Genomic DNA, 26,963 nt, shown 5'->3' on the forward strand with positions numbered 1-26,963 from the left:
CTCTCTGCCTGCCTGGTCACATGACCCTGCAGCTGTCACCCTGAGCAGTCCCTGACAAAGCCTTGTATTGTCATCACTGAGGAGGAGAAGAACACTGGATTGTCATTGTGTGAAATGTCACAAGATAAACAGTATATAAAGTGCAGAGCAAAACAAATCATCCTAAATACACACAAATAAACACAGATCTATGTGCAGATCTTCCCCACATCACTGCTGTGTAAATGTGACTTAATGCAGCTCCCAATTGTCCCTGATTTCGAGGGACTGTCCCTGATTTGGAACAAAGTCCCTCTGTCCCTCCTCATTTGTCACTCATTTTGGTCTGATCTACACTATATTGTCAAAAGTATTGGGACGCCTGCCTTTACATGCACACGCTCTTTAAAGCAGAACTCCACCCAAAAGTGTCTCCTCTCTCCTCATTTGTCTCCTCTCCCCCTCCGGTGTCACAGTTCGCACCTTTTTTTTGGGGGGGGGGACAGGATACCTGTGACAGATGCATACCTCCCAACTGTCCCTGATTTCGAGGGACTGTCCCTGATTTGGAGGAATGTCCCTCTGTCCCTCCTCATTTGTCCCTCATTTTGGTCTGATCTATATAGTTGTATATAAAATACACTTTTTATCTTTCAAAAAGTGTTTCCCAGTGCTAAAGATTTCATCCAAATTCTAAATTGCTGCATTTGTACATTTTAAGAGCCAATATTATTATTATTATTATTATACGAGATTTATATAGCGCCAACAGTTTACGCAGCGCTTTACAATGTATAAGGGGGACAACACAATTACAGTACAGTTCAATACAAAAGGTACAGGAGGGCCCTGCTCGTAGAGCTTACATTCTAAAGGGAGGGGGTGGTGGTACAAAAGGTAATAGCTGCAAGAATGATTTGATGGGGGTGGCTCAGGGACAGTTATGTGGGTGTGGGATAGGCTTCCCTGAATAAATGAGTTTTCAGGGATCTCCTAAAGGTGGACAGGGTAGGGGCTGATCGGACATACTGGGGCAGGGCATTCCAGAGGATGGGAGAGGCTCTGGAGAAGTCCTGTAGGCGAGCATGGGAGGAGGTAACAAGGGAGCTAGAGAGCAGGAGGTCCTGGGAGGAGCGAGGGGGCGATTTGGGTGATATCTGCAGATGAGGTTGGTGATGTAGATGGGGGCGATGTTGTGAATGGCCTTGTATGTTATGGTTAGCATTTTGAATTTTACACGGTGGGGTAGGGGAAGCCAGTGAAGGGATTGGCAGAAAGGGGCAGCAGTCACAGATCGGTTAGTGAGGTGTATTAGTCTAGCAGCAGAATTCATAATAGACTGAAGGGGGGATAGCCTGCTTAAGGGTAGGCCATTAAGGAGAGAGTTGCAGTAGTCGAGGCGGGAAATAATCAAGGAGTGAATAAGTTGCTTTGTGGTGTCATTAGTCAGGAAGGGTCGAATTCTGGAGATGTTGCGGAGGTTAAGGCGGCAGGATTTAGCCAGTGATTGGATATGGGGGCTGAAGGAGAGGTCAGAGTCAAGGATTACACCCAGGACCCTGGCATGTGTGGAGGGACCAATGGTTGTGTTGTTGATATTAATGGTGAAGTCACAGGAGGGGGACCGTGAAGGAGGAAATATAACAAGCTCAGTTTTAGAAAGATTAAGTTTGAGGAAGTGGTGTGACATCCATACCGATATGTCATTCAGCAAGTTTGAGATCCGTGAGGAGATAGTGGGGGTGAGTTGAGGAGTGGAGAGATAGATCTGTGTGTCATCGGCATAGAGGTGGTATTGGAAGCCATGGGAGGTTATCAACTGGCCCAGGGAAGAGGTATAGAGTGAGAAAAGGAGAGGTCCAAGGACGGAGCCTTGGGGTACCCCAACAGAAAGAGGAAGGGGAGCGGAGGAGATGGAGTTGTAAGTGACACTGAAAGTGCGCTGAGATAGGTAGGAGGAGAACCAGGATAATGCAGAATCACGGAGGCCAAGGGAGTGTAATTTGCTGAGGAGCAGCAGGTGGTCAACTGTGTCAAAGGCAGCAGAGAGGTCTAAAAGTATGAGTATGGAGTAGTGGCCATTGGTTTTGGCAGTTATTAGGTCATTGGTGAGTTTTAGTAGGGCAGTTTCAGTAGAATGTTGTAGGCGGAAGCCAGACTGTAGGGGGTCGAGAAGGTTGTTGTCCGTGAGGTAGCGACTCATTTGGTCATGAACAAGGCGTTCGATGAGCTTGGAGGCAAATGGGAGCAGGGAGATAGGTCTTAAGTTATTCAAACAGGTGGGGTCTAGTGAGGGTTTTTTGAGTATGGGGGTAACCAGTGCATGTTTGAGCGGGGAAGGAAAGGTGCCGGAGGAGAGGGAGAGGTTGAAGATGTGGGTTAGGGAGTTGAGGATAGAGTGGGAAGGTGGTCGCAGTAATTGAGAGGGGACAGGGTCCAGGGGACATGTAGTGAGGTGGGCCATGGAGAGGAGTTTATCAACTTCTTCTGTGGTAACTGGGCAAAAGGAGGAGAGTATTGAGTGTGGTATTGGACCTGATATGTTGGGTAGGGGAGGAATTTGAATGCTGGATATCTCCTTGCCAATTGTGTTGATTTTGCTATTGAAGTGATTGGCAATATTTTGAGCGGTAAGCAAGTTGGCGGGTGGGGGCAGTGGGGGGTGAAGTAAGGAATTAAGGGTAGAAAAGAGTTGACGAGGTTTGGATGAGAGGGTTTTGATGAGAGTGTTGTAATAGGTTTGTTTAGCAGTGTGGAGGCAGGAGTTGTATTTGAGAAGGACAGATTTGTAGAGGGTAAAATCTTGCAGGCATTTAGATTTACTCCATGCTCGCTCAAGAGCACGGCTGTGTCTCTTGAGACTTCTGGTGTCGTCTGTTTGCCAGGGTTGTGGCAGATGGGGCCTGGTTCTGCGTGTAGAAAGAGGAGCAAGTAGGTCTAGGGAGGATGACAACGTGGTGTTGTAGATGGATGTGGTTAAGTCTGGGCAGGACAGGGGTGCGATTTTGTCATAAAGGCCATCAGTAGCAGAGTGAAGAAGGGAAGGGTTGAGGTTGCGAAGGTTCCTGCGGGTAGTGGTTTGTGGGTTGGCAGCATGGGATATAGGAGACAAGGAGAGTGTGAAACGGATAAGGTTGTGATCAGAGAGAGGAAAGGGTGCGTTGGAGAGATTGCAGGGAGTGCAGCGATGGGAGAATACAAGGTCGAGAGTGTTGCCGTTGGAGTGAGTGGTGGTTTGTGTCCATTGTGTTAGGTTAAAAGAGGAGGTTAGGTTGAGTAGTTTAGAAGTGGCAGCATTATTAACATTGATTGGAATGTTAAAGTCACCTAGGATGATGGCAGGCACTTCAGATGAAAGAAAATAGGGTAGCCATGCAGAGAAGTCATCCAGAAAGCGTGACACTGGTCCAGGAGGCCGATAAATGACTGCGACCCTCAGACAAGCTGGAGAGAAAAGACGAATGCAGTGCATTTCGAAAGAGCAGGTGGAAAGAGAAGGAGGTGTGGGCAGTACCTGGAAGGTGCATTGTGGGGAGAGGAGAAGTCCGACACCACCTCCTTTTCGTCCACTGGGTCTGGTGGAGTGAGTCCAGAGAAGGCCACTGTGGGACAGTGCAACTGGAGAGGTAGTATCGAATTCCTGGAGCCAGGTTTCAGTTATAGCAAATAGATCAAGGGATTTGGAGAGGAAAAGGTCATTGACAGAAACTAGTTTGTTGAAGACTGAGCGGGCATTCCAGAGGGCACATGAAAGAGGGGGGCTGACTTGTGGAATCAGGGGAATTGGGATGAGAAGGTTGAAGTTACGACTATTGTTGGAGGAGGTAGATGGCCGATCTTGGCGTTGGGAATTGGGTGTGGGAGGGCCGGGGTTTGGTGCGATGTCCCCAGACATTAGGAGTAGTAGGAGGGTGAGGGTGGTAAGGCGGGAGTGGGATTTATAGGAGGGCAGATGCTGTGGTGGAATGGACGTGGTGATACTGTGTGGGCTTAGAATGAGCAGGAGGTGGTAAGTGGAGTAATATTGAGTGGGCGATATGTAAAGGTTGGGGGCTGGAGGGGGGGGTAAAGACATGAGAGTTTGAGGAGAGAGGACGTTATAACAAAGATTAGTGTGAGCATTTTAGAGGGTGGGGACAGGAAGGCTGAGGAAAGTTAGAGAATGAAGTGGAACTTCCTGCAAAATAGCTGTGGAATATAAATATATATATAAATATAAATATAAAGGAATTGTAGTGGTAAAAAAAAGTCCTTGTGGATTTAATTAACCTTTTTTTGGTTCATTTTCCTTTAAGGGGGTGTGGCAGGGGGCGTGTCCTATGCCTTCATACATTTGTTAGTAGGTGTCCTTCATTCCCATCTCAAAATGTTGGGAGGTATCCTGTTCCCACTTCCAGGAGTCCGCGGGGCTCCCTCTGCCTCCCCCTGATGCTGGGCCAGTAGGAGAGAGGAGCGGGACCTCACGCATGCACAGTAGGGTTCCCAGCGTGAAACCGTAAGGCTACTCTGCCGGGTTTCCTCAACCACAATGGCGGCGGCAGCACATGACAGCTGATGGGAACATCAGCTGCGGTGCGGACATCACTTGACTCCAGCACAGGTAAGTGTCCAATTATAAAAAGCCAGCAGCTGCAGTATAGCTGCTTGCTTTTAATTTTTAATTTTAATTTTTTTTAGGGGGCGGACCTCCGCTTTAACCACTTAAAGCGGAGTTCCACCCAAAAATGGAACTTCTGCTTTTTTTTGGCATGTCATTTTTTTGGGGGGAGCGCATAGCTCACAACTGTCCCTGATTTCGAGGGACTGTCCCTGATTTCGAGGGACTGTCCCTGATTTGGAGCAATGTCCCTCTGTCCCTCCTTCCTCCTCATTTGTCCCTCATTTTGGTCTAATCTATATAGTTGTATATATACTGCACTATTTATCTTTCAAAAAGTGATTCCCAGTGCTAAACCTTTCATCCAATTTCTAAATTGCTGCATTTGTAAATTCCAAAAAACAATATAAAGGAATAGTAGTGGTAAAAAAAAAGTCCTTGTGGGTTTAACTAATCTTTTTTTTGTTTGTATAATTCTCCTTTAAAGGGGCGTGGCAGGAGGCGTGTCCTATGTCTATATGCGTTTGCTCATAGGTGTCCCTTGTTCCCATCTCAAAGAGTTAGGAGGTATGTCATGGGCACCCAAGGCTTATTGATGAACATAGGGAGCAAAGGCTGGTCCATGTAGTCCGATCCAGTGGAAGAGCTTCTGTAGGTCAAATTACTGAAAAAGTTAAAGATGGTTCTGATAGAAAGGTGTCAGAATGCACAATGTATTGTGTATAGGGGCTGTAGTCAGGGTGTCCATGCTGTCCACATCCAAAAGTGCCTACAATGGGCACTGAGCATCAAAACTAGACCACAGAGCAATGAAAGAAGGTGACCTGGTCTGATGAATTCAAGAACGGTTTAGGAATTCAACAAGTTCAAGGTGTTGACCTGGCCTCCAAATTCTCAATACAATTGAGCATCTGTGGGATATGCTGGAAAAACAAGTCCAATCCATGGAGGCCCCACTTGCAGGACCTAAAGCGGAAGTAAACCCATCCATAAAACTGTTTCATTTCCGGCACGTGCCGGAAATGTAACACTCCCATTGGTTGTGCTCTCAACCAAACTGTCAAGCCATCCAATGGCTGGTGTCATAACTGATCACATGTGCAGCATCATGGCAGTTGTAGATTAAACAGAGGCAAAGATGGCAGCTTTCTTGGCTGAAAACGATAGGAGGGTTTACTTCCACTTTAAATAATCTACTACTGATGGTTTGGTGCCAGATACCACAGCATACCTTCAGAGGTCTATTTGACTCTATGCCTCGACAGGTCATGGTGGGTGTTCAGAATGTTATGGCTCATCAGTGTGTGTACACAGAGTTACACAAATATACATAGTTGTCAAGGTTGAATAAAGTCCATCCAGTCCAACCTGTGTGGGCATGTGTAAGTATTGTCCTGACAATTTCCTATATCCCTGATATTGTGTTCAATAAGATGTCCATTAGGATTTTATTTTGAATTAGCTACATTTCCCACTGCAACCACAGATTGTGGAAGGGAGTTCCACATCCTTACCGCTCTAACAGTAACAAAAAAACATCAAGACATCGCTGGACTCCAGGACAGGTAAGTGTCCTATTATTAAAACCTTCTAAATTACTGCATTTGTAAATTTCAAACCAATATAAAGGAATAGTAGTGGTAAAAAAAGGTCCTTGTGGGTTTAACTAATCTTTTTTTTTTGTATAATTTTCCTTTAAAGGGGGCGTGGCAGGAGGTGTGTCCTATGTCTACATACGTTTGCTAATAGGTGTCCCTTGTTCCCATCTCAAAGAGTTAGGAGGTATGTCATGGGTGGCCAAGGCTCATCGATGAACATAAGGAGCAAAGGCTGGTCCATGTAGTCCAATCCAATAGAAGAGCTTCTGTAGGTCAAATTGCTGAAAAAGTAAAAGATGGTTCTGATAAGGTTGAACCTTTTCTCCTCCAACTTTATTGAGTTGCCACGTGTCTTCATGAGTGACCTGAGATTGAATAGTTTCCTCCCAATGTTGGAATCCCCATTGAGATATTTGTATATCGCTATCATATCCCCTTTTAGGCGCCTCTTCTCCGAAGAGAATAAGTATAATGCTTGTAATCTTTCCTCGTAACTGAGATCCTCCAGCCCTCTTATCCGCTTTGTTGCCATCCTCTGGACTCTTTCCAGGAAATATTTTTTCCTATTAGGACTACAATGGGAAACAATAAGGACTCATTCACACCAAGTGCACTTAATGATGTTTTTCTGCATCTGCTCATCACCAGTCACTGTAAGCGCACACAGATAAACAATTGTTTGGTGTGACGTGCGGTGTGGTGTGGAAAAATGCAGATGTTGCGTTTTTACACATTGGCAACCCCCGGTCTGACTGTATCATTACCATCTGTAGTGGACGTTTGCTAGCCCTCTGTGATCCAGGCCTGACTAATTTTGATTCAAAAAATTGGCTTTTCAGTAACAAATCCCTCCCGCATAAAAAATATTTAACAAGATTAAAATACCTAAGAAATAGATGGTGGTACCACCTAGGTCATGAAATGGAGTAGGGGCTCTTTTCACAAGCTGATATGGAAACATTTTGAGTATCAAGCTGCTTTTGCAAGCTGTCATTCAGTTGCTGGGAATAGGGGTGGTTGGTGACTAGGGATGAGCCGAATACCCCCTGGTTCGGTTTGCACCAGAACTTGCGAACAGACAAAACATTTGTGCGAACACCATTAAAGTCTATGGGACACAAAACGTGAAAAATCTAAAGTGCTAATTTTAAAGGTTAATATGCAAGTTATTGTCATAAAAAGTGTTTGGGGACCTGGGTCCTGCCCCAGGGGACATGTATCAATGCAAAAAAAAGTATTTAAAACTGCCGTTTTTTCAGGAGTGATTTTAAGAATGCGTGAAAGTGAAACAATAAACATGAAATATTCCTTTAAATATCGTGCCTGCGGTCCCCTTGGTCTGCCTGTAAAGTAGCGCATTTTTCCTGTGCTTAGAAAAGCAGCAAAATTACATTTCTAAAGGAAAAAATGTCATTTAAAATTGCTCATGGCTGTAATGTATTGCCAGATCCTGGCAATATACATAAAAAATAATTTTAAAAAACAGCGTGGATTCCCCCCACCCCCAGTCCATACCAGGCCCTTCGGGTCTGGTATGGATATTAAGGTGAACTCCATGCCAATTTTGAAAAAAAATGGCCTGGGGTCCCCCCCCCCCCCAAAATCCATACCAGACCCAAAGGGCATGGCTGTGAAGCTGCAAGGAGACACATCTGGCTGCCCACAGTTAACATGGATCCTGGGACAGGTGAATGTTCTTTTTATTAAAAGTCAGTAGCTACAGTTTTTGCAGTTACTGACTTTTAATTTTGGCAGAGTGACTCCTCTTTAAGGAAGGGCGGGCAGCCTATGGCCATATGATTGTATCTGTTATGTTTGCTGCTGCCTGCCCTTGCCTTTTGTCCCTGGAGAAAGACAGGGGGATGCCAATGAGGACTAAAGGGGGTTTGAGAGGAGTCTACTATTAAATTTTTCAGCGACATAAAATCTAGTTAGGTCCCCACTTTTCAGTATATTAGATTTGTACTTGGTTTGCATTGCACTCCCTGCTTGTGTTTGCCTGACAAGGGCAGGAACAGCCTTAGAAAAAAACTACATTAACCACCTCAATACATGGCACTTACACCCCCTTCCTGTCCAGACCAATTTTCAGTTTTCAGCGCTGTCACCCTTTGAATGACAATTACGTGGTCATGCTACACTGTAACCATGTGAAATTGTTATCATTTTCTTCACACAAATCTGTTGGTGGTATTTAATCACTCCTGGGTTTTTTATTTTTTCCTAAAAAAAAGAAAAAGAACAAAAATTTTGAAAAAAAAAAGTTTTTTTAGTTTGTCAGTAAATTTTGTATTTTGTAAATAAGTAATTTTTTTCCTTCACTGATGGGCGCTGATGAGGCTGCACTGATGAGGTGGCACTTATGGGCACTGATGAGGAGGCATGAATATGCTACACTTATAGGCGGCACTGGGCACAGATAGGCGGCACTGATGGGCATTGATTGGTGGCTTTGATGGGCAGCACTGATAGCCAGCACTGACTGGCATCACTAATGGGCACTGATTTCTGGCACTGATTGGGGGCAATTGTGGGCACTGGTTGACACTGATTGCTGGCAGTGGTGGGCAATCATTGCTGGCACTGGTGGGCACTTAATTGTAATCAGGGCACTGATGATCACATTACCTACCTAGCTGTCCCGGCTCTCCTCTCCTCGCACTCTGTCAGTGTGAGGCGAGGAGCGCCTCACACTGTTTACATGTGACCGGCTGTGATTGGACACAGCTGATCACATGGTTAAAGAGCCGTGGCTCTCTACACAGATCAGGGTCGCGCCCTGTTGCTGCGATCGCTGCGCTGCTCTCCCCCGGGGGGGGGGCAAGAGCGGCCGTTCTGGGAGGCCGTCATAAGATGTCCACCCAGAACGAGAGCCACACTGCCCAGCTGTCATTTGACGGTGGGCGGGCAGCAAGTGGTTAAACATATAAATATTTTGTACAGCCGTGGCCAAAAGTTTTGAGAATGACAAAAATATTAATTTTCACAATGTCTGCTGCCTCAGTTTTTATGATGACAATTTGCACATACTTCAGAATGTTATGAAAAATGATCAGATGAATTGTAATTAATTGCAAAGTCCCTCTTTGTCATGAAAATTAATTTAATCCCATAAAAAAACATTTCCACTGCATTTGTGAAAAAGGCTTCAGGGCGGCCAAGAAAGTCCAACAAGTGCCAGGACCGTCTCAAACAGTTGGTTCAGTTGCGGGATCGGGGCACCACCAGTGCAGAGCTTCCTCAGGAATGGCAGCAGATAGGTGTGAGTACATCGGCACGCACAGTGAGGAGAAGACTTTTGGAGGATAGCCTGGTGTCAAGAAGGGCAGCAAAGAAGCCACTTCTCTCCAGGAAAAACATAAGGAACAGACTGATATTCTGCAAATGGTACAGGGATTGGACTGCTGAGGACTGGGGGCAAGTCATTTTCTCTGATGAATCCCCTTTCCGATTGTTTGAGACATCCAGAAAAAACCTTGTCTGGAGAAGAAAAAGTGGGCACTACCATCAGTCTTGTGTCATGTCAACAGTAAAGCATCCTGGGATCATTCATGTGTGGGGTTGTTTCTCAGCCAAGGTAAAGGGCTCACTCACAATTTTGCCTAAAAACAAAGCCATGAATAACGAATGGTACAAAAAAACATCCTCCGAGATCAACTTTTCCCAACCATCCATGAACAGTTTGGTGACAGACAATGCCTTTTCCAGCATGATGGAGCACCTTCCCATAGGGCAAAAGTGATGGCTAAGTGGCTTGGGGAGCATAACATCAAAATTTTGGGTCCATGACCAGAAAACTCCCCAGATCCTAATCTCATTGAGAACTTATGGTCAATCCTCAAGAGGTGGGTGAACAAAAAAAAGACAGAAATTCTGACAAACTTCAAGCATTGATTATGCAAGAATGGGCGGCCATCAGTCAGGATGTGGCCCAGAAGTTGAATGACAGCATTCCAGGACGAATTGCAGAGGTCTTGAAAAAGAAAGGTCAGTGCTGTAAATATTGACTCTTTGCATAAACGTAATGTGATTGTCAATAAAAGCCTTTGACACGTATGAAATGCTTGTAATTATACTTCAGTATACCATAGTAACATCTGAAAAAAGGATCTAAAAACACTGAGGCAGCAGACTTTGTGAAAAATAATATTTGTGTCATTCTCAAAACTTTTGACCACGGCTGTAGATAAAATGTGTAATAAAAAAATGATAGTGGCTGGAAATATGGAGGAGCTGCACTGAATGTATTCTTGGGTGATCACATCAAAACCTTTGTGATAGACGTTCTGCCACAGTTCTTCTCCAGATAGGATTCAGGGGCGCGAGCGCCTCCTACCACTATTATGTGCTATTTGCTTTGCTTACCTAGCGTATTATGCCAGTTGCCCAACAGTTTATGATATACAAGAGACTTCAGTGGACAGATTCCTCTGCAACCTGCCAAAAGCAGAACAACCTCTAGCTGTGGATTTTTATAGTTTGCATTGCTGTCCTTGCCTATGTTTGGTAAGGGTATGCGTGCTCTTGGCACAGCTGTATTTGCACTAATGCACGCAAATACGTGGCCGCTTGACTCCGAAAGGCTGCATATTTGCATGTGGCTGGCGCCAAGAGGTTAAAGGAGAAGTATAACTAAAGATTTTTTTGGCTGTACTTCTCCTGTGGATCACAGTAGTGCAGTATGTTCTGTGCTCCTGTGACCCGTTTTCAGGCAACACCAGCAGGCTGAAGCCCACTGTTGGCTGATGTCACAGAGCCGGTCCAGGCTCTGAAAAGATCCCAACCATGGTTGGGATTCACCCAGATGCCTGGGCCTTAGCGATCCACTGAGAGCCTGAGCCAGCCGCTCCCGCCCCTCCACAGCCTAGCACTCCAGTGAGCCGATGACTGACAACCACCAGCTCTCTGAAGCCTAAGAACTGAGCGATCAGCTGTGTTTGATCGCTCAGTTCTCAGAGCCGGTGGGAGACAGATGCAGTATTGGAACGATACTGCATCCACCTAGGTATCATTTTTTTTTTACGTAAACCCATACTTTCAAATACACCCAATTGACCAAGGCCTATATAGTGAAATGAAATACTGATGGCAAGTAGGAATATGTCACCGTGGGACCACTAGAATCAGGAACTTTATGGTAAATATGGGTGATGTTGCAGTGAATGTATTTTATTAATGATAATTAGGCCAAGCTTTGTGTGCTCTAAGAGGAACATTGGGCTACTAATATCTGCTCCATCATGGCTCTCCATTTTCATCATACCTTCAAAAGGAGCCAAAATGTGTAGACATCCTGGATGATGGGCCACTGCCAAGGTGGGAAAAACACAGCTCCCCGATGCTTGACCATATGCTATAATCACCTAGATAGAGGAAGAGAGGAGGCGGAGAAAGTGAAGGAAAAAGGGGAGGAGGAACAGATAAAAATGTAGGTGGATGCCACCAACATCAGCTAGGTCAAAGGCCTCCAATAGATATAGCATTTTTGCCTGATCCGTTGTCTCCAGTTTATGGGTGCATCTAGCTTATATTTTGTCCTTATCTGCACTCACATTATCATATAGAGTAATATAATGGGTTTTCTTGTCTTGCTCTGTCATTAATGCTACAGGACTTTGAGCCATGTGATCCCTGGACCTCTACAGCAAGTTATACATATGTGAACCTCGGCTGCAGACTGAACTTGTTGCGAAAGAAATCCCCTCAACACAACTTAAATTGATAAGACAATCCCTTAGCATGAAAAACACTCACTCTTCAAAATTCTGCCTCATCTGATTCATTTGCAAGCAGTAAGATTAAAGCGGAACTTTACCCATAACAACTTAATAAAAAAAATTATGTTCTTTACAAGAACGTACATTCCACATTCATAATTGTGCTACAGAAATAAGTGTGTGCTGTAAATTGCCTCCAGCATTGCTCCCGTTTCTTTTCTTCTTGCTGGAGGCGGCCATTTTGCTGAAGCCCAGAGCACATGAAGAGCAGTAAATTATAAAGCAAAACTATACTCATAAATGTAATGGTTTCAAAAAACAGTTATGCCCCGTACACACAGCCGGACATTGATCGGACATTCCGACAACAAAATCCATGGATTTTTTCCGACGGATGTTGGCTCAAACTTGTCTTGCATACACACGGTCACACAAAGTTGTCGGAAAATCCAATCGTTCTAAACGCAGTGAAGTAAAACACGTACTTCGGGACTATAAACGGGGCAGTAGCCAATAGCTTTCGTCTCTTAATTTATTCTGAGCATGTGTAGCACTTTGTGTGTCGGATTTGTGTACACATGATCGGAATTTCCGATAATGGATTTTGTTGTCCGAAAATTTTATAGCAAACTCTCAAACGTTGTGTGTCGGAAATTCCGATGGAAAATGTGTGATGAAGCCCACACATGGTCGGAATTTCCGACAACAAGGTCCTATCACACATTTTCCGTCGGAAAATCCGACCGTGTGTACAGGGCATTACAGTCCAGGAATGCCGGGATTGCTAACGGTCACATCGGTTGAGTGTCCTCAAACTGTCAAACTATCAATTGGGTGCTGTCATAACTGATCACATATACAGCATCATGGCAGTTGCAGATCAAACAGAAGCAGCTTGCTTGGTTGTAAAAGATAGGTGGGTTCAATTCTGCTTTAAGGCTGTCAGCAGATCTTTGTCCCTGCCTGAACCTGCTTTTGTCCTGGACTCCGATCCGTGAACCCTGTCCTTGAGACCTGTTCCCTGTACCTGCTCCCATTACGTGTTCTGTAACCTGTGGCAATGGAACCCAAGAAAGGCGAGTTCTTTGTGGTTCAAGCAACAATACAACAATGAACTGTAGTAGTGAAAAAAGAGAAATCACACGAATTTGTAAACTACCATCTTGTTCTAAGGAATCGCTCACAAATTCCGGTCACTGTTCCTATGGTAGACACCTACTGATGTCAAACGGATTGTCACAGGACCCTACCTGATTTGGTTTATTTTGGAAGTCGTGGTTGCTGTACCTCCTTGGGTGGGTTACATCAAAAGCTTGGTTGACTCATCAGGCATACGCCTAGTTGGGTTCAACCTGTCTGGTAAGCCTCTTTCCTTACGGTGGTGGATTATCTACAGCCAACCAGTTCACACAGATTCACAGTCACCATATTTGATGTCATATATGGACATTATGCACTTTATATGCATGAACACTGCTGGTTTATGCAATTTTATCATTATTGCTGTGTTATTTTATTGTTGTGTATTTATGTTTTGCACATTCATTTATCATATTCACTTTATATTGGGATAATTTTATTGTTTATTTCACCTTCATCAGCGCTGCACTATATTACTTTATTTGTCAGCAGATCGGCCTCAACAAACTCAGCAATGCCTAAAAATAGAGAGCAACTGAGCATGTGCAGAGCAGGGCAAGACAGTGTATTACTGCATTATAAACAGTATAGGCAATTATTTTTAATGTTTTACATAGCTATACCTACAAAAGGAGCCTGAAGTTATCTAGCAGGAGTTCATTTTGTGACTAAAGTTCCACTTTAAGGTTTCGCTGACATCTGCTTCTCTGAGCCCAGTTAAAACACTTGCAAACATTACTGAGCCCTGATGAAGGGAAGCGTGTTTTGCTTAGTGTCCTAAGTTTGAAGTCAAGTTCAGAGCTGCAAGGCACAAATATCCTCTAACTTCAGCTTGTTCAATTAAACTTTGACAAAAAAAAAATAAAAAATGGTTTCTGTGCAAAGTTGCACCAGATTTTGCACTCTCCAGTTTTAGTAAATCAAGCCCATGCTATTTAAGTTCAAGGAACCACCGCACGCCGATGTACGTCACTTTGAGGACGGATATCGTTGTTATGGCAGCAGCTAGCTGCCATAACCCCGGTATCCTTTTCTTCGGCCGGTGGTCTGGTACAAGATAAATGTGGTCTCTGCGGCGGATGCGCCGCAAGATCACTATTATTGGTGGCAGGAGAGGGCCCCCCCCCCCCTCCTGCCCCGATCCGGTGCCCTCTGCCGCTTACCAGAGCCGTCGGCAGCGACGGAGGTGATCCGGTCCTTCTCACGGCTGTGCAGACGAGTGAGGGGAAGATGGCCCCTACCAGTCTCCATGACACTGCAGGGCGGAATCGACATCAAAACGTCACTTCCGCGCATAGCTCTTAAAGGGCCATTTTTTTTTTCATCTTTTTAAATGACAACATTTTTTTTTTTTAATTGCATTTTAGTGAAAATATGAGATCTGAGGTCTTTTTGACCCCAAATCTCATATTTAAGAGGTCCTATAATGCTTTTTTCTATTACAATGGATGTTTACATTCCTTGTAATAGGAATAAAAGTGACACAATTTTTTTCCTTTTTTAAAAAAGTGTAAGAATAAAAAATAAAAGGTAAAATAGGAAAAAAAAATAAAAAATTTTAAACACCGCCTGTCCCACCGAGCTCGTGTGCAGAAGCGAACGCATACGTGAGTAGCGCCTGCATATGAAAATGGTGTTCAAACCACACATGTGAGGTATCGCCGCGATCGGTAGAACAAGAGCAATAATTCGAGCCCTAGACCTCCTCTGTAACGCAAAACATGCAACCTGTAGAATTTTTTTTTTAAACGTCACCTATGGAGATTTTTAAGGGTAAAAGTTTGTCGCCATTCCACGAGTGGGCGCAATTTTGAAGCGTGACATGTTGCATATCAATTTACTCGGCGTAACATTATCTTTCACAATATAAAAAAAAAATTGGGCTAACTTTACTGTTGTCTTATTTTTAATTCAAAAATGTGTATTTTGTTTTTTAAAAAGTGCACTTGTAAGACCGCTGCGCAAATACGGTGTGACAGAAAGTATTGCAACGACCGCCATTTTTTTCTCTACGGTTTTAGAAAAATAAATTTATAATGTTTGGGGGTTCTAAATAATTTTCTAGCAAAAAAAATGTTTTTAACTTGTAAACAACAAATCTAAAAAAGAGGCTCGGTCCTTAAGTGGTTAAAAGGTCTTCTTTTACCAGACAGAAGCAAAGTATTTAATGAAGTAAAAAAAAAATATATATACATACATATAACACTTATAAAACTACCAATATATATCAAATATGATCCAAAGCCATTATGGCTGCTGGGTAATCATAAATCTTCATATAGCCGACATTTAGCTCCTCCGGATAGGGTAGAAGGTCTTGTACGACTTTCACCACACAAGCTGGGACAGGTTTGCAGTCGCGCTTGTCCAGGAAACCATGAGCCCACACTACAAAGGCCCTGTATGACATACGGCGTAGCTTGCTGGAAAAAACATAAAAGCATTAGAACAGCTTAAGAGTAATATATTGTAATAACAAAAGTTACAAAAAAACACACACAAAAAACTATAAATACAAGATGTAGATCATTTACAATTTACCCCACTTTTATAAACGAGTACCATTTAAAGCGTATCCCCACCACTGTGTGAGATTTTTCCCTTACGAAATTATCTTTATTTTTAATTAGGTTTCTTTTTCCCTTGTGTTCAGTCGTGTCCAAACTTGAACTGAAAAAGCGTCCTTCAAGACTTGCTCCACTTATCATGTATGGACAACCCAGATGTTGGCTGCTGTAGCCGGTCTCCACCCTCCATCAATGAAGAAGTATATCAGCTGCACTCCAAACTTGGCTCCTCTTTCCGTATTTATTAATAGTCAGAAAAATGTCTGCATACAATGTCTCCACCCACAAACCAACCTTCCTTGAAACGTTTCATCACTCCTGGCTTGCCCACAACGATAGGACTTCCCCCCATCCTTATGGGCAAACCAGGAGTGGTGAAACGCTTCAAGGTAGGTTGGTTTTCCGAGTCGAGGGAAAGAGAAAAGGAATGTAGGTGTTTATTCCCTCCCTTGCTCTAAAGCCAACCTGTTATTTTTTAGATTTGCACCTGTTTGAGTACATTTGGCCATCTATATGTATGACATACAGTATATAAGGGGTGTCCATTCCTCGGTATCATATTTTTCCAAAATGTTGGCCTTACTCTTTGTTTTTATTATAGTTACATCGTTGGTAAGGTTGAATAAAGACACCAGTCCATCCATTTAACCTGAGGGTGTGTGTCTACTATTTTCCATATAAAGTTTCTGAATGTATCTCTACACTCTCTGCCGACACCACCAATTGTGGCAGGGAGTTCCGCATGCTTACCACTCTAATAGGGCGTACACACGGTCGGACTTTGTTCGGACATTCCGACAACAAAATCCATGGATTTTTTCCGACGGATGTTGGCTCAAACTTGTCTTGCATACACACGGTCACACAAAGTTGTCGGAAAATCCGATCGTTCTAAACGCAGTGACGTAAAACACATACGTCGGGACTATAAACAGGGCAGTGGCCAATAGCTTTCATCTCTTTGTTTATTCTGAGCATGCGTGGCACTTTGTGTGTCGGATTTGTGTACACACGATCGGAATTTCCAACAACGGATTTTGTTGTCGGAAAATTTTATAGCCTGCTCTCCAACTTTGTGTGTCGGAAAATGTCCGATGGAGCCCACACACGGTCGGAATTTCCGACAACACGCTCCGATCGGACATTTTCCATCGGAAAATCCAACCGTGTGTACGGGGCATAACAATAAAGAACTCCTTTTACAGTTTGAGAATGAAGTTACACTATATTACCAAAAGAATTGGGACGCCTGCCTGCACACACGGGAACTTTAATGACATCCCAGTCTTAGTTCGTAGGGTTCAATATTGAGTTGGCCCACCCTTTGCAGCTATAACAGCTTCAACTCTTCTGGGAAGGCTGTCCACAAGGTTTAGGAGTGTGTCTATGGGAATGTTTGACCATTCTTCCAGAAGCACATTTGTAAGGTCAGGCACTGATGTGGACAAGAAGGCCTGGCTCACAGTCTCCGCTTTAATTCACCCCAAAGGTATTCTATTGAGTTGAGGTCAGGACTCTCTGCAGGCCAGTCAAGCTCCTCCACTCCAAACTCGCTCATCCATGTCTTTATGGACCTTGCTTTGTGCACTGGTCCAAATCATTTGGTGGAGGGGGATTATGGTGTGGGGTTGTTTTTCAGTGGTTGGGCTTGGCCCCTCAGTTCTAACTCTTAAGGCGCCAGCATACCAAGACATTTTGGACAATTTCATGCTCCCAACTTTGTGGGAACAGTTTGGGGATGGTCCCTTTGTGTTCCAACATGACTGAGCACCAGTGCACAAAGCAAGGTCAATAAAGACATAAATGAGCGAGTTTGGGATGGAGGAACTTGACTGGCCTGCACAGAGTCCTGACCTCAACCAGATAGAACACCTTTGGAATGAATTAGAGCAGCGACTGTGAACCAGGCCTTCTCATCCAACATCAGTGCCTGACCTCACAAATGCACTTCTGGAGGAATGGTCAAATATTCCCATAGACACACTCCTAAACCTTGTGGACAGCCTTCCCAGAAGAGTTGAAGCTGTTATAGCTGCAAAGGGTGGGCCAACTCAATATTGAACCCTATGGAGTAAGACTGGGATGTCATTAAAGTTCATGTAAAGGCAGGTGTCCCAATACTTTTGGTAGTATAATGTATCTTGTCCAAATTCATTGTGTAGCCACATGTCTTTTTTAGAGACCTTAGATTAAATAGTCTTCTCCCAATGCTTGTGTCACTATTCAAAGACTTGTATGTTGGGATCATATCCTATCTTAAAGGATAAGTTCACCTTTCATAACATGTTACACCCATATTCAGGGTGTAACATGTTACTGCTGCAGCTTCCCCCGCACCCCCGCTGTGACAGCAGGCCAGGGATCTTCTTCACACGCTTGCTGTCACAATTAAATGCAGCCTCACCAGTGCCCATCAAATGCAGCCTTATCAGTGCCCAAATGCAGCCTACCAGCGCCCATCAAATGCAGCCTACCTGTGCCCATCAAATGCAGCCTCATCAGTGCCCACCAAATGGAGCCTCATCAGTGCCCACCAAATGGAGCCTCATCAGTGCCCACCAAATGGAGCCTCATCAGTGCCCATCAATGCAGCCTCACTGTACCCATCAATGCAGATTCACCAGTGCCCATCAATACTGCCTCACTGTGCCCAAAAATGCAGCCTCACCTTGTGCCCATCAATGCAGACTCACCCTGTGCCCATCAATACTAATCAGGCTAGTGCGTCGGTGTGGCTCTCCCCCTTAACCTGCCACAATGGATGGACCCGGGATGGGATTGGGGGGATGGATGGAGCTGAGATGGGATCATGGGAATGAATGGAGCTGGGATAGGTTTGGGTGGGGGATGGAGCCAGGATTGAATCAGGGTTTTGGAAGTAGCTGGGATTGGATGAAGCCGGGATGGGATTCGAGGTGTTGGATGGAGCCGGGATGGGAATCGAGGTGTTGGATGGAGCCGGGATGGGATTCGAGGTGTTGGATGGACCTGGATGGGATCTTTGATTTGGGGGGGGAGGGGTTAGAGGGTATGTGCTAGGGGGTGCTTTGGGAGGGGAGAAGAATTGTGCTGGGGGGGGTTAAACTTCAAATCTGCACCCCTCCGTCTACTTCCAGCACAAGTAATTTCTTACTCAAAATAAAGCACCCCCTAGCACATCCTCAATCCCCCCTCCCCTCCCCTCCCTAAAATTACTCCTGGCAGCATGGATGTTACCTGACTTGTCCCCCCCCCCCAATCATCATGTACCCTCCTCTGCAGTGCAATACTTGTGTTGTTTCACATACCTTGTCCCTGGGCAGGTGATGTAGCGCGGTGTCCCTCTTCCTCCTCTTCAGCTCTTCCTCCCGACCTGTGTACTTAAAACGTCAGAGGAGGCGGGTGCAGCCAGCGAGGAGTTAGATAAGATTGCGGCGTGTTATACAGCTGCACCTAGGGCATCTCAGTCTCTAACTCACAAGTCACTCCCTCCTCCCCTCTCCCATCACGCGCAGCTGAGAAGATCCCGAAACGGCCGGAAGGGAATGAGGGAGCAGCGGTGCCAGTCTGAGCCTGGTGTCACCCAGGAGGCCACACCTCCCTAGCTATGCCACTGAGAGGGAGGGGAGGATGCTGCAATTAGATCGGCCCTGGGCGCCGCTGTAGCCACAGCTCAAAGCAGTCCCAGGGTAGACAGCCTGCTGATCCCCAATTCCAGGGGGGGAGCGGCACTTGACCCCCTTTGCCCCCCCTTGGGGATGCCCATGGGCCAAACCAAAGTTCTTGGTTATATGTTATGGACTTTGTAACTTTAAAGAGAAACAGGAGTGGCCTGTGAAGAAGTTTTACCTACCTATCACTAAGGCCCCATACACACTATTAGATTTTCTGCAGATTTTTGTCTTCAGATTTACCAAAACCATATAATATGAGGTTAAACTTTAATGCCGCGTACACACGATCGGACATTCCGACAACAAAATCCTTGATTTATTTCTGACAGATGTTGGCTCAATCTGGTCTTCCATACACACGGTCATACAAATGTTGTTGGACATTCCGAACGTTAAGAACACGGTGACGTACAACGAGCCGAGAAAAATTAAGTTCAATAGCCAGTGTGGGACTTCTGCTTGATTCCGAGCATGAGTGGAATTTTGTGCGTCGGAATTGTGTACACACGATCAGAATTTCCGAAAATTGATTTTGTTGTCGGAAAATTTGAGAACCAGCTCTCAAATTTTTGTTCTCGGAAATTGCGACAAAAAATGTCCGATGGAGCCTACACACGGTCGGAATTTCCGACAACAAGTTCACATCGAACATTTGTTGTTGGAAATTCTGATCACGTGTACGCGGCATTAGAGTTTCAATTTGTATGCTATCAGGCAGGCCCTTGCACTACATGGTTTTGGTAAATCTGAAGACAAAAATCTGCAAATCATCAAAAATAGTGTGTATGGGGCTTAAGGCTCCATTCACGCTTGTACGACTCCAAAGTTGTACTGACTATAGAGTGCAACTTTGACGCAACTTTTGTTGGGTGCAACTTGGATACGACTTTGGCTTTGACCAGTGATAATGGACAACTATTGCACAACTGTTGCATTGCATAACATTCAGGTACAGCCCTTATGCAACTTTTGAGGGTTAACATTGAAGTCTATATATCTCAAGTTGCATGAAAGTCAGACTAAAGTTGTGCATGAACTTCTTTTAAGCCGCTGCAACTTTAAGTTGCACATATATGAATGGATATCATTGGAAAACACGGGAAACGACTTGTCATGCAACTTTGGTGTCCAAAGCGTGAATGGAGCCTTAGCCCGAGTAGGGAAACATATCAGAGGAGCTAGGTGGTGGAGTGCCCTCTTTTGCTTGTCTTGAGCAATACCGTTTCGGGGAATTTACAAATATTGCGGTGTGTGACCTCTTTCTTTGGATGATGTTAATTTGCAGTCAATGTGAAAAGAACAGATTTGCATTAGAGCCTGTGTATACAGTCTTGTGTTCCCACCACAACTGCTTTTTTCTCTATACAAATCAATGAAAATGCAAAGACAGCTGAAAGCAGGCCAGATACATATGTGGAGGAACCCTAAAGAATCTCAAAATTGTATCAAACGATCCCAAATATAAGCAATTGCATATTGAAACATGTTGTATTTACTCATCTGTACCAGCCTTCAAGCAAAAAATTTCAACTTTTCAATTTAAAAAAAGAAGAAAAGCAGCCTGTAGAAGTACACTGATCAGCCATAACATTATGACCACTGACAGGTAAAGTGAACAATTATCTTGTTACAATGGCTTCTTAAAGTCAGTGGAATAACTTAGGCAGCAGGTGAACATGTTGACCCTGAAGCTGAATAGTTGAAAGCAGAAAAAATGGGCAAGCATAAGGATTTGAGCCACTTTGACAAGGGCCAACATATTAAGGCTGGACGACTGGGTCGTTCAAAACTGTAGCTCTTGTGGGATGTTCCCAGTCTACAGTGGTCAGGGCCAACCAAAAGTGGTCCAAGGAAGGAAAGCCAGTGAACCAGCGACAGAGTCATGGGTGGCCAAGGCTCATTGGTGCACATGGGGAGTGAAGGTTGGCCCATGTAGTCCAAATCCAACAGAAGAGCTACTGGAGCTCAGATTGTTGAAAAAGTTCATGCTGGTTCTGATAGAAAGGTGTCGAACACACAGGGCATGGCAGTTTGTTGTGTATGGGGCTGTGTAGCCGTAGACCGGTCAGGGTGCCCATGCTGATCCATTTCCACAGCCAAAACTGCCTACAATGGGCACGGACAGTGGCGTCACTAGGGTTGGTGCCACCCGGTGTGGAAAAAATGGGTGTCACCCCCCTTCACCAACTATAGTATCCCCTTCCACTAACTACAGACCCCTCTCTCTCAGTATAGGCCCCCCATTAAGTACAGACCCCCCTTCCTCAGTAAAGACCCCCAATCCATGAGTATAGACCCCTCCTCACTAAGCACAGACACACTTTCCTCAGCATTGACCCCCTCTCCTCAGAGACCCCCCCACTAAGTACTGACCCCCTCCCTCGGTAGAGACCCCCCCTCCATCAGTATAGACCCCCCTCAGTGCAGATCCCCCCCATCAGTATAGACACCCCCCTCAATCAGTACAGACCCCCCATCGGTATAGACACCCCCCCTCAGTGCAGACCACCCTCATCAGTAAAGACACCCCCCTCAGTGCAGACCCCCCATCAGTGCAGACCCACCTATCAGTATAGACACCCCCCAGCACAGATTCCCCCATCAGTGCAGACCTCCCCCATCAGTATAGACACCCCCCTCAGTGCAGACCCCTCCATCTTTATAGACACCCCCCTCAGTATAGACCCCCCTGTGCACATGTCCATCTACATATAGTAAAGTGTACAGACCTCAGAACATTGTGGACGGATATACACAGCAGTGTGTGTCTCTCGGGCTCTTCCTCCTTCTGTATGGATGTAAACAGAGAGGAGGGGGGGCAGCTTTGGTCCGCTCCGCTGAGGAACCCAGCCGCGAGACCCGAGAGGCTCAAATCAGTGTAGGGCAGCGGGCGGTGTTAGCGGTGTCGCTACCCACGGGTGTCACCCCTCTGACAGGTGTCACCCGGGTGTGGCCTGCACCCCCCACCCCCCTCCTCCAGCGTCGCCACTAGGCACTGAGCATCAAAAGTTGGCCTTGGAACAATGGAAGATGGTGGCCTGGTCTGATGTTTTTCTTTCACATCATGTGGATGGCTGGGTGTGTGTGTGCACCGCTTATCTGGAGAAGAGATGGCACCAAGATGCACTATAGGAAGAAGTCAAAGATCTGCTACTGACGGATTGGAGCCAGATACCACAGCATACCTTCAGTGGTGTACTACAGTCCACGCCCCAACAGGTTAGGGCTGTTTTGCTTGTAAAAAGGAGATACTATTAGATATTAGGTGGGTGGTCATAACGGTATAGCTGATCGGTGTATATTAATAATACCAGTTCCACCACTGCGGACTCAAACTCAACTCACTTCTGGGTATTTCAGATGACTGGGCCTTCTCACTATGGTTCCATTAGATATCTGTTATGTCACTAATCTCTTCAGAGCTGTAAGAACACACTAGTGACGTGAAAGCCTGAGGGTAAGACTTCATCATGTAGTGGGGGGACAGGCAGTTATAATGTTTCAAATCAACAAATCTAGATACCATCTAATGCCCCGTACACATGATCGGACCTTCCGACAACACAAACGTGGAATCTTGTTTGAAGGTTGTTGGCTCCAACTTGTCTTTCATACACACGGTCACACAAATGTTGACCAACAATTATGATTCCGAGCAGGCGTGAACTTTTGTGCGACGGACTTCTGTACACACGATCGGAAAATTTCAGAACCTGCTAGCCGACAACAAATGTTCGATGGAGCCTACACATGGTCGGACTTTCAGCCAACAAGCTCACATCCAACATTTCCCGTCGGAAAGTCCGATCGTGTGTACGGGGCATTACAGTATATATATCATACTTACTGGAGATAGCATGGAATGTCATTTCTTCTCTTCATCCGACCTAGAAAGCGGTACAGGAAGTCCAGGCGATCCTTTTCCAGACACAATTTCCGGAAGTCCGGGTGCAGGGTGATACAATCATCGTTCAGCGGGTAGTCCATCCCGGAAATCTCATGGCAGCACACAGACTCTTCCACTGTGGACATCTGACAACAGTGACCACATTTACACCAGTCCGTGTTCTCAATATCTTTCCTTATCCCAGGCACATCTGCACTTAGTACTTTTATATCTGAAGCAGTCCTTATAGGTTCAAATGTAAAACCGGTTTGTTGTAGGAATGGTTTTATGTTGCCCTCCAGAACTCTGAGCCGCTGTGAGAAGGAAAACAAAACGCTTTAGTTTGCGAGGAAGCAATAGGGCTCATTTACACACAGACTATGTTGACCGCTGGCCGCGGCTAACCACTTCAGCCCCGGAAGGATTTACCCCCTTCCTGACCAGAACACTTTTTGCGATTCGGCACTGCGAAGATGTAACTGACAATTGCGCGGTCGTGCAACGCTGTACCCAAACAAAATTGGTGTTCTCTTTTCCCCACAAATAGAGCTTTCTTTTGGTGGTATTTGATCACCTCTGCGGTTTTTATTTTTTGGGCTCTAAACAAAAAAAAAAAAGAGCGACAATTTTGAAAAAAAAGTAATATTTTTTACTTTTTGCTATAATAAATATCCCCCAAAAATATATTAAAAAAATACATTTCTTTCTCAGTTTAGGCTGATATGTATTCTTCTATAAATTTTTGGTAAAAAAAAAATCCCAATAAATGTATATTGATTGGTTTGCGCAAAAGTTATAGCATCTACAAAATAAGGGATAGATTTATGGCATTTTTATTCATTTTTTTATTTGTAATAGCGGCGATCTGCAATTTTTATCGTGACTGCGACATTATGGCGGACACATCGGACACTTTTGACATTATTTTGGAACCACTGTCATTTATACAGCGATCAGTGCTATAAAAATGCACCGATTACTGTGTAAATGACACTGGCAGGGAAGGGGGTTAAACACTAGGGGGGCGATCAAGGGGTTAAGTGTGTCCTAGGGAGTGATTCTAACTGTAGGGGGGATTGTCTCACTAGAACATTACAGAGATCACTGCTCCAGATGACAGGGAGCAGTAGATCTCTGTCATGTTGCTAGGCAGAACAGGGAAATGCCTTGTATACATAGGCAAACATACACTATATTATTATACAGGTTTTATATAGCGCCAACAGTTTGCGCAGCGCTTTACAACATGAGGGTAGACATTACAGTTACATTACAATTTGGTACAAGAGGAATCAGAGGGCCCTGCTCGTTAGAACTTACAATCTAAAAAAACTATATTACCAAAAGTATTGGGACGCCTGCCTTTACACACACATGAACTTTAATGGCATCCCAGTCTTAGTCTGTAGGGTTCAATATTGAGTTGGCCCACCCTTTGCACCTATAACAGCTTCACCTCTTCTGGGAAGGCTGCACACAAGGTTTAGGAGTGTGTCTATGGGAATGTTTGACCATTCTTCCAGAAGCGTATGTGTGAGGTCAGGCACTGATGTTGGATGAGAACGCCTGGCTCACAGTCTCCACTCTAATGCCCTGTACACACGGTCAAATTTTCCGACGGAAAAAGTGCGATCGGATTGTGTTGTCGGAAATTCCAATCGCGTGTGGGCTCAATCAGACATTTTCCGTCAGAATTTCCGACACACAAAGTTTGAGAGCAGGCTATAAAATTTTCCGACAATAAAATCTGATCGGTTAATTCCGATCGTGTGTACACAAATCTAACGCACAAAGTGCCACGTATGCTCAGAATAAATTAAGAGACGAAAGCTATTGGCTACTGCTCCGTTTATAGTCCCGACGTACGTGTTTTACATCACCGCGTTCAGAACGATCAGATTTTCCGACAACTTTGTGCGACCGTGTGTATGCAAGACAAGTTTGAGCCAACATCCATCTGAAAAAATCCATGGATTTTGTTGTCGGAATGTCCGATCGTGTGTACAGGGCCTAACTCATCCCAAAGGTGTTCTATCGGGTTGAGGTCAGGACTCTGTGTAGGCCAGTCAAGTTCCTCCGCTCCAAACTCACTCATCCATGTCCTTGCTTTGTGCACTGGTGGGCAGTCATGTTGGAACAGGAAGGGGCCATCCCCAAACTGTTCCCACAAAGTTGGGATCATGAAATTGTCCAAAATGTCTTGGTATGATGACGCCTTAAGAGTTTACATAGTTAGTCAGGTTGAAAAAAGACACAAGTCCATCCAGTTCAACCAAAAAAAAAAAAAAAAAAAAAAACAAAAAAAACAAAAAAAAAAATATTGTACAATCCAATAGACCCAATTCTATACCCACAGTTGATCCAGAGGAAGGCAAAAAACCACAGCAGAGCATGCTCCAATTTGCTACAGCAGGGGAAAAAAATCCTTCCTGATCCCCCAATAGGCAATCGGATTTTCCTTGGATCAACTTTACCTATAAATGTTAGTACTCAGTTATATTCTGTACATTTAGGAAAGTATCCAGGCCTTTCTTAAAGCAATCTACTGAGCTGGCCAGAACCACCTCTGCAGGGAGTCTATTCCACATTTTCACAGCTCTTACTGTGAAGAAACCTTTCCGTATTTGGAGATGAAATCTTTTTTCCTCCAGTCGTAAAGAGTGCCCCGTGTCCTCTGGGTTGACCGTAAAGTGAATAACTCAACACCAAGTTCACTATATGGACCCCTTATATATTTGAACATGTTGATCATATCCCCCCTTATTCTCCTCCTCTCAAGAGTGAATAAATTCAGTTCCTCTAATCTTTCCTCATAGCTGTGGTTCCATCACTGGAACTAAGAGGCCAAGCCCAAGCCCTGAAAAACAACCCCACACCATAATCCCCCCTCCACCAAATGATTTGGACCAGTGCACAAAACAAGGGTGGGCCAACTCAATATTGAACCCTACGGACTAAGACTGGGATGCCATTAAATTTCATGTGCGTGTAAAGGCAGGTGTCCCAATACTTTTGGTAATAAAGTGTATACACAGTGGGGTTGATTTACTAAAACTGGAGCATGCAAAATATGATGCAGCTCTGCATAGAAACCAATCAGCTTGCAGGTTTTATTGTCAAAACGTAATTAAACAAGCTGAAGTTAGAAGCTGATTGGCTACCGTGCACAGCTGCACCAGATTTTGCATTCTCCAGTTTTAGTAAATTGACCCCGGTGTGAGTCTGTAAAAATGGTTTAATACTTTGTGTGACCTTCCAAATGCACCTACCCTTGCTTCCCTTTCTTCCAAGCTCAGGATATCCCCATGGACTTGAGGACCACTTCGTCTCTTCTTTGCTTCTACTAACAGCTAAAAGGCAGAAAAAACATCAAACGTTTATATCGGTGTACACTACCTATAGCAAACTAAGGCATGCGAAAGGACATGCAATATCAATTTCAACCCAGAAGACTGACATGTGTCACAAGCGCATGCTCGGATTGGCCAAAGGAACCTCTGGTGGGCTCCTGCTCCCTACAAATACAGTGCTTCACTGCCATTGGCTGTAACGGACATCTCACTAGGTGGTCAATTACAAAGTCTGGCCTGTCCTTCGCCCTCAGTCCATGACGTTTTAGGACAGGTAAAGAAGGGAAACATCTCTCATAGGGACATAATGGCAATAAAATGACTATTAGTGTAGGGGTAGGCCGGGACCTTAGATTTTTGAATTGCTGTCCACACTAAATATTTCACTTCCTGCCATAGTTTGCAAAGTCACTAAAACAGTGAAAGAAACCTCCCCAAAAAGATACGTACAGTAAAAATAACAGACGGGGTTTTAA

General features: G+C 44.7%; 1 protein-coding gene across 2 annotated transcripts in view; it reads right to left on the reverse strand.

The window, feature by feature from the left end:
* Window positions 1-13,380: 13,380 nt before the first annotated feature.
* Window positions 13,381-26,963, reverse strand: part of LOC141111247 (uncharacterized) — a 59,838-nt gene continuing 46,255 nt past the window's right edge. The window contains exons 10-12 of one of the 2 annotated variants that reach the window (XM_073603388.1): window positions 26,407-26,487; window positions 23,099-23,451; window positions 13,381-15,454 (exon numbers count right to left, since the gene is read on the reverse strand). In XM_073603388.1, coding sequence (XP_073459489.1) covers window positions 15,259-15,454; window positions 23,099-23,451; window positions 26,407-26,487 — 630 coding nt within the window. In that variant the 3' untranslated portion in view covers window positions 13,381-15,258. Of the gene's footprint in view, window positions 15,455-23,098; window positions 23,452-26,406; window positions 26,488-26,963 lie in introns of those variants that run through there. The other variant, XM_073603390.1, reaches the window with a different exon arrangement.

This window comes from Aquarana catesbeiana, linkage group LG10, assembly GCF_042186555.1.
Source record: "Aquarana catesbeiana isolate 2022-GZ linkage group LG10, ASM4218655v1, whole genome shotgun sequence".
NCBI lineage: Eukaryota > Metazoa > Chordata > Amphibia > Anura > Ranidae > Aquarana > Aquarana catesbeiana.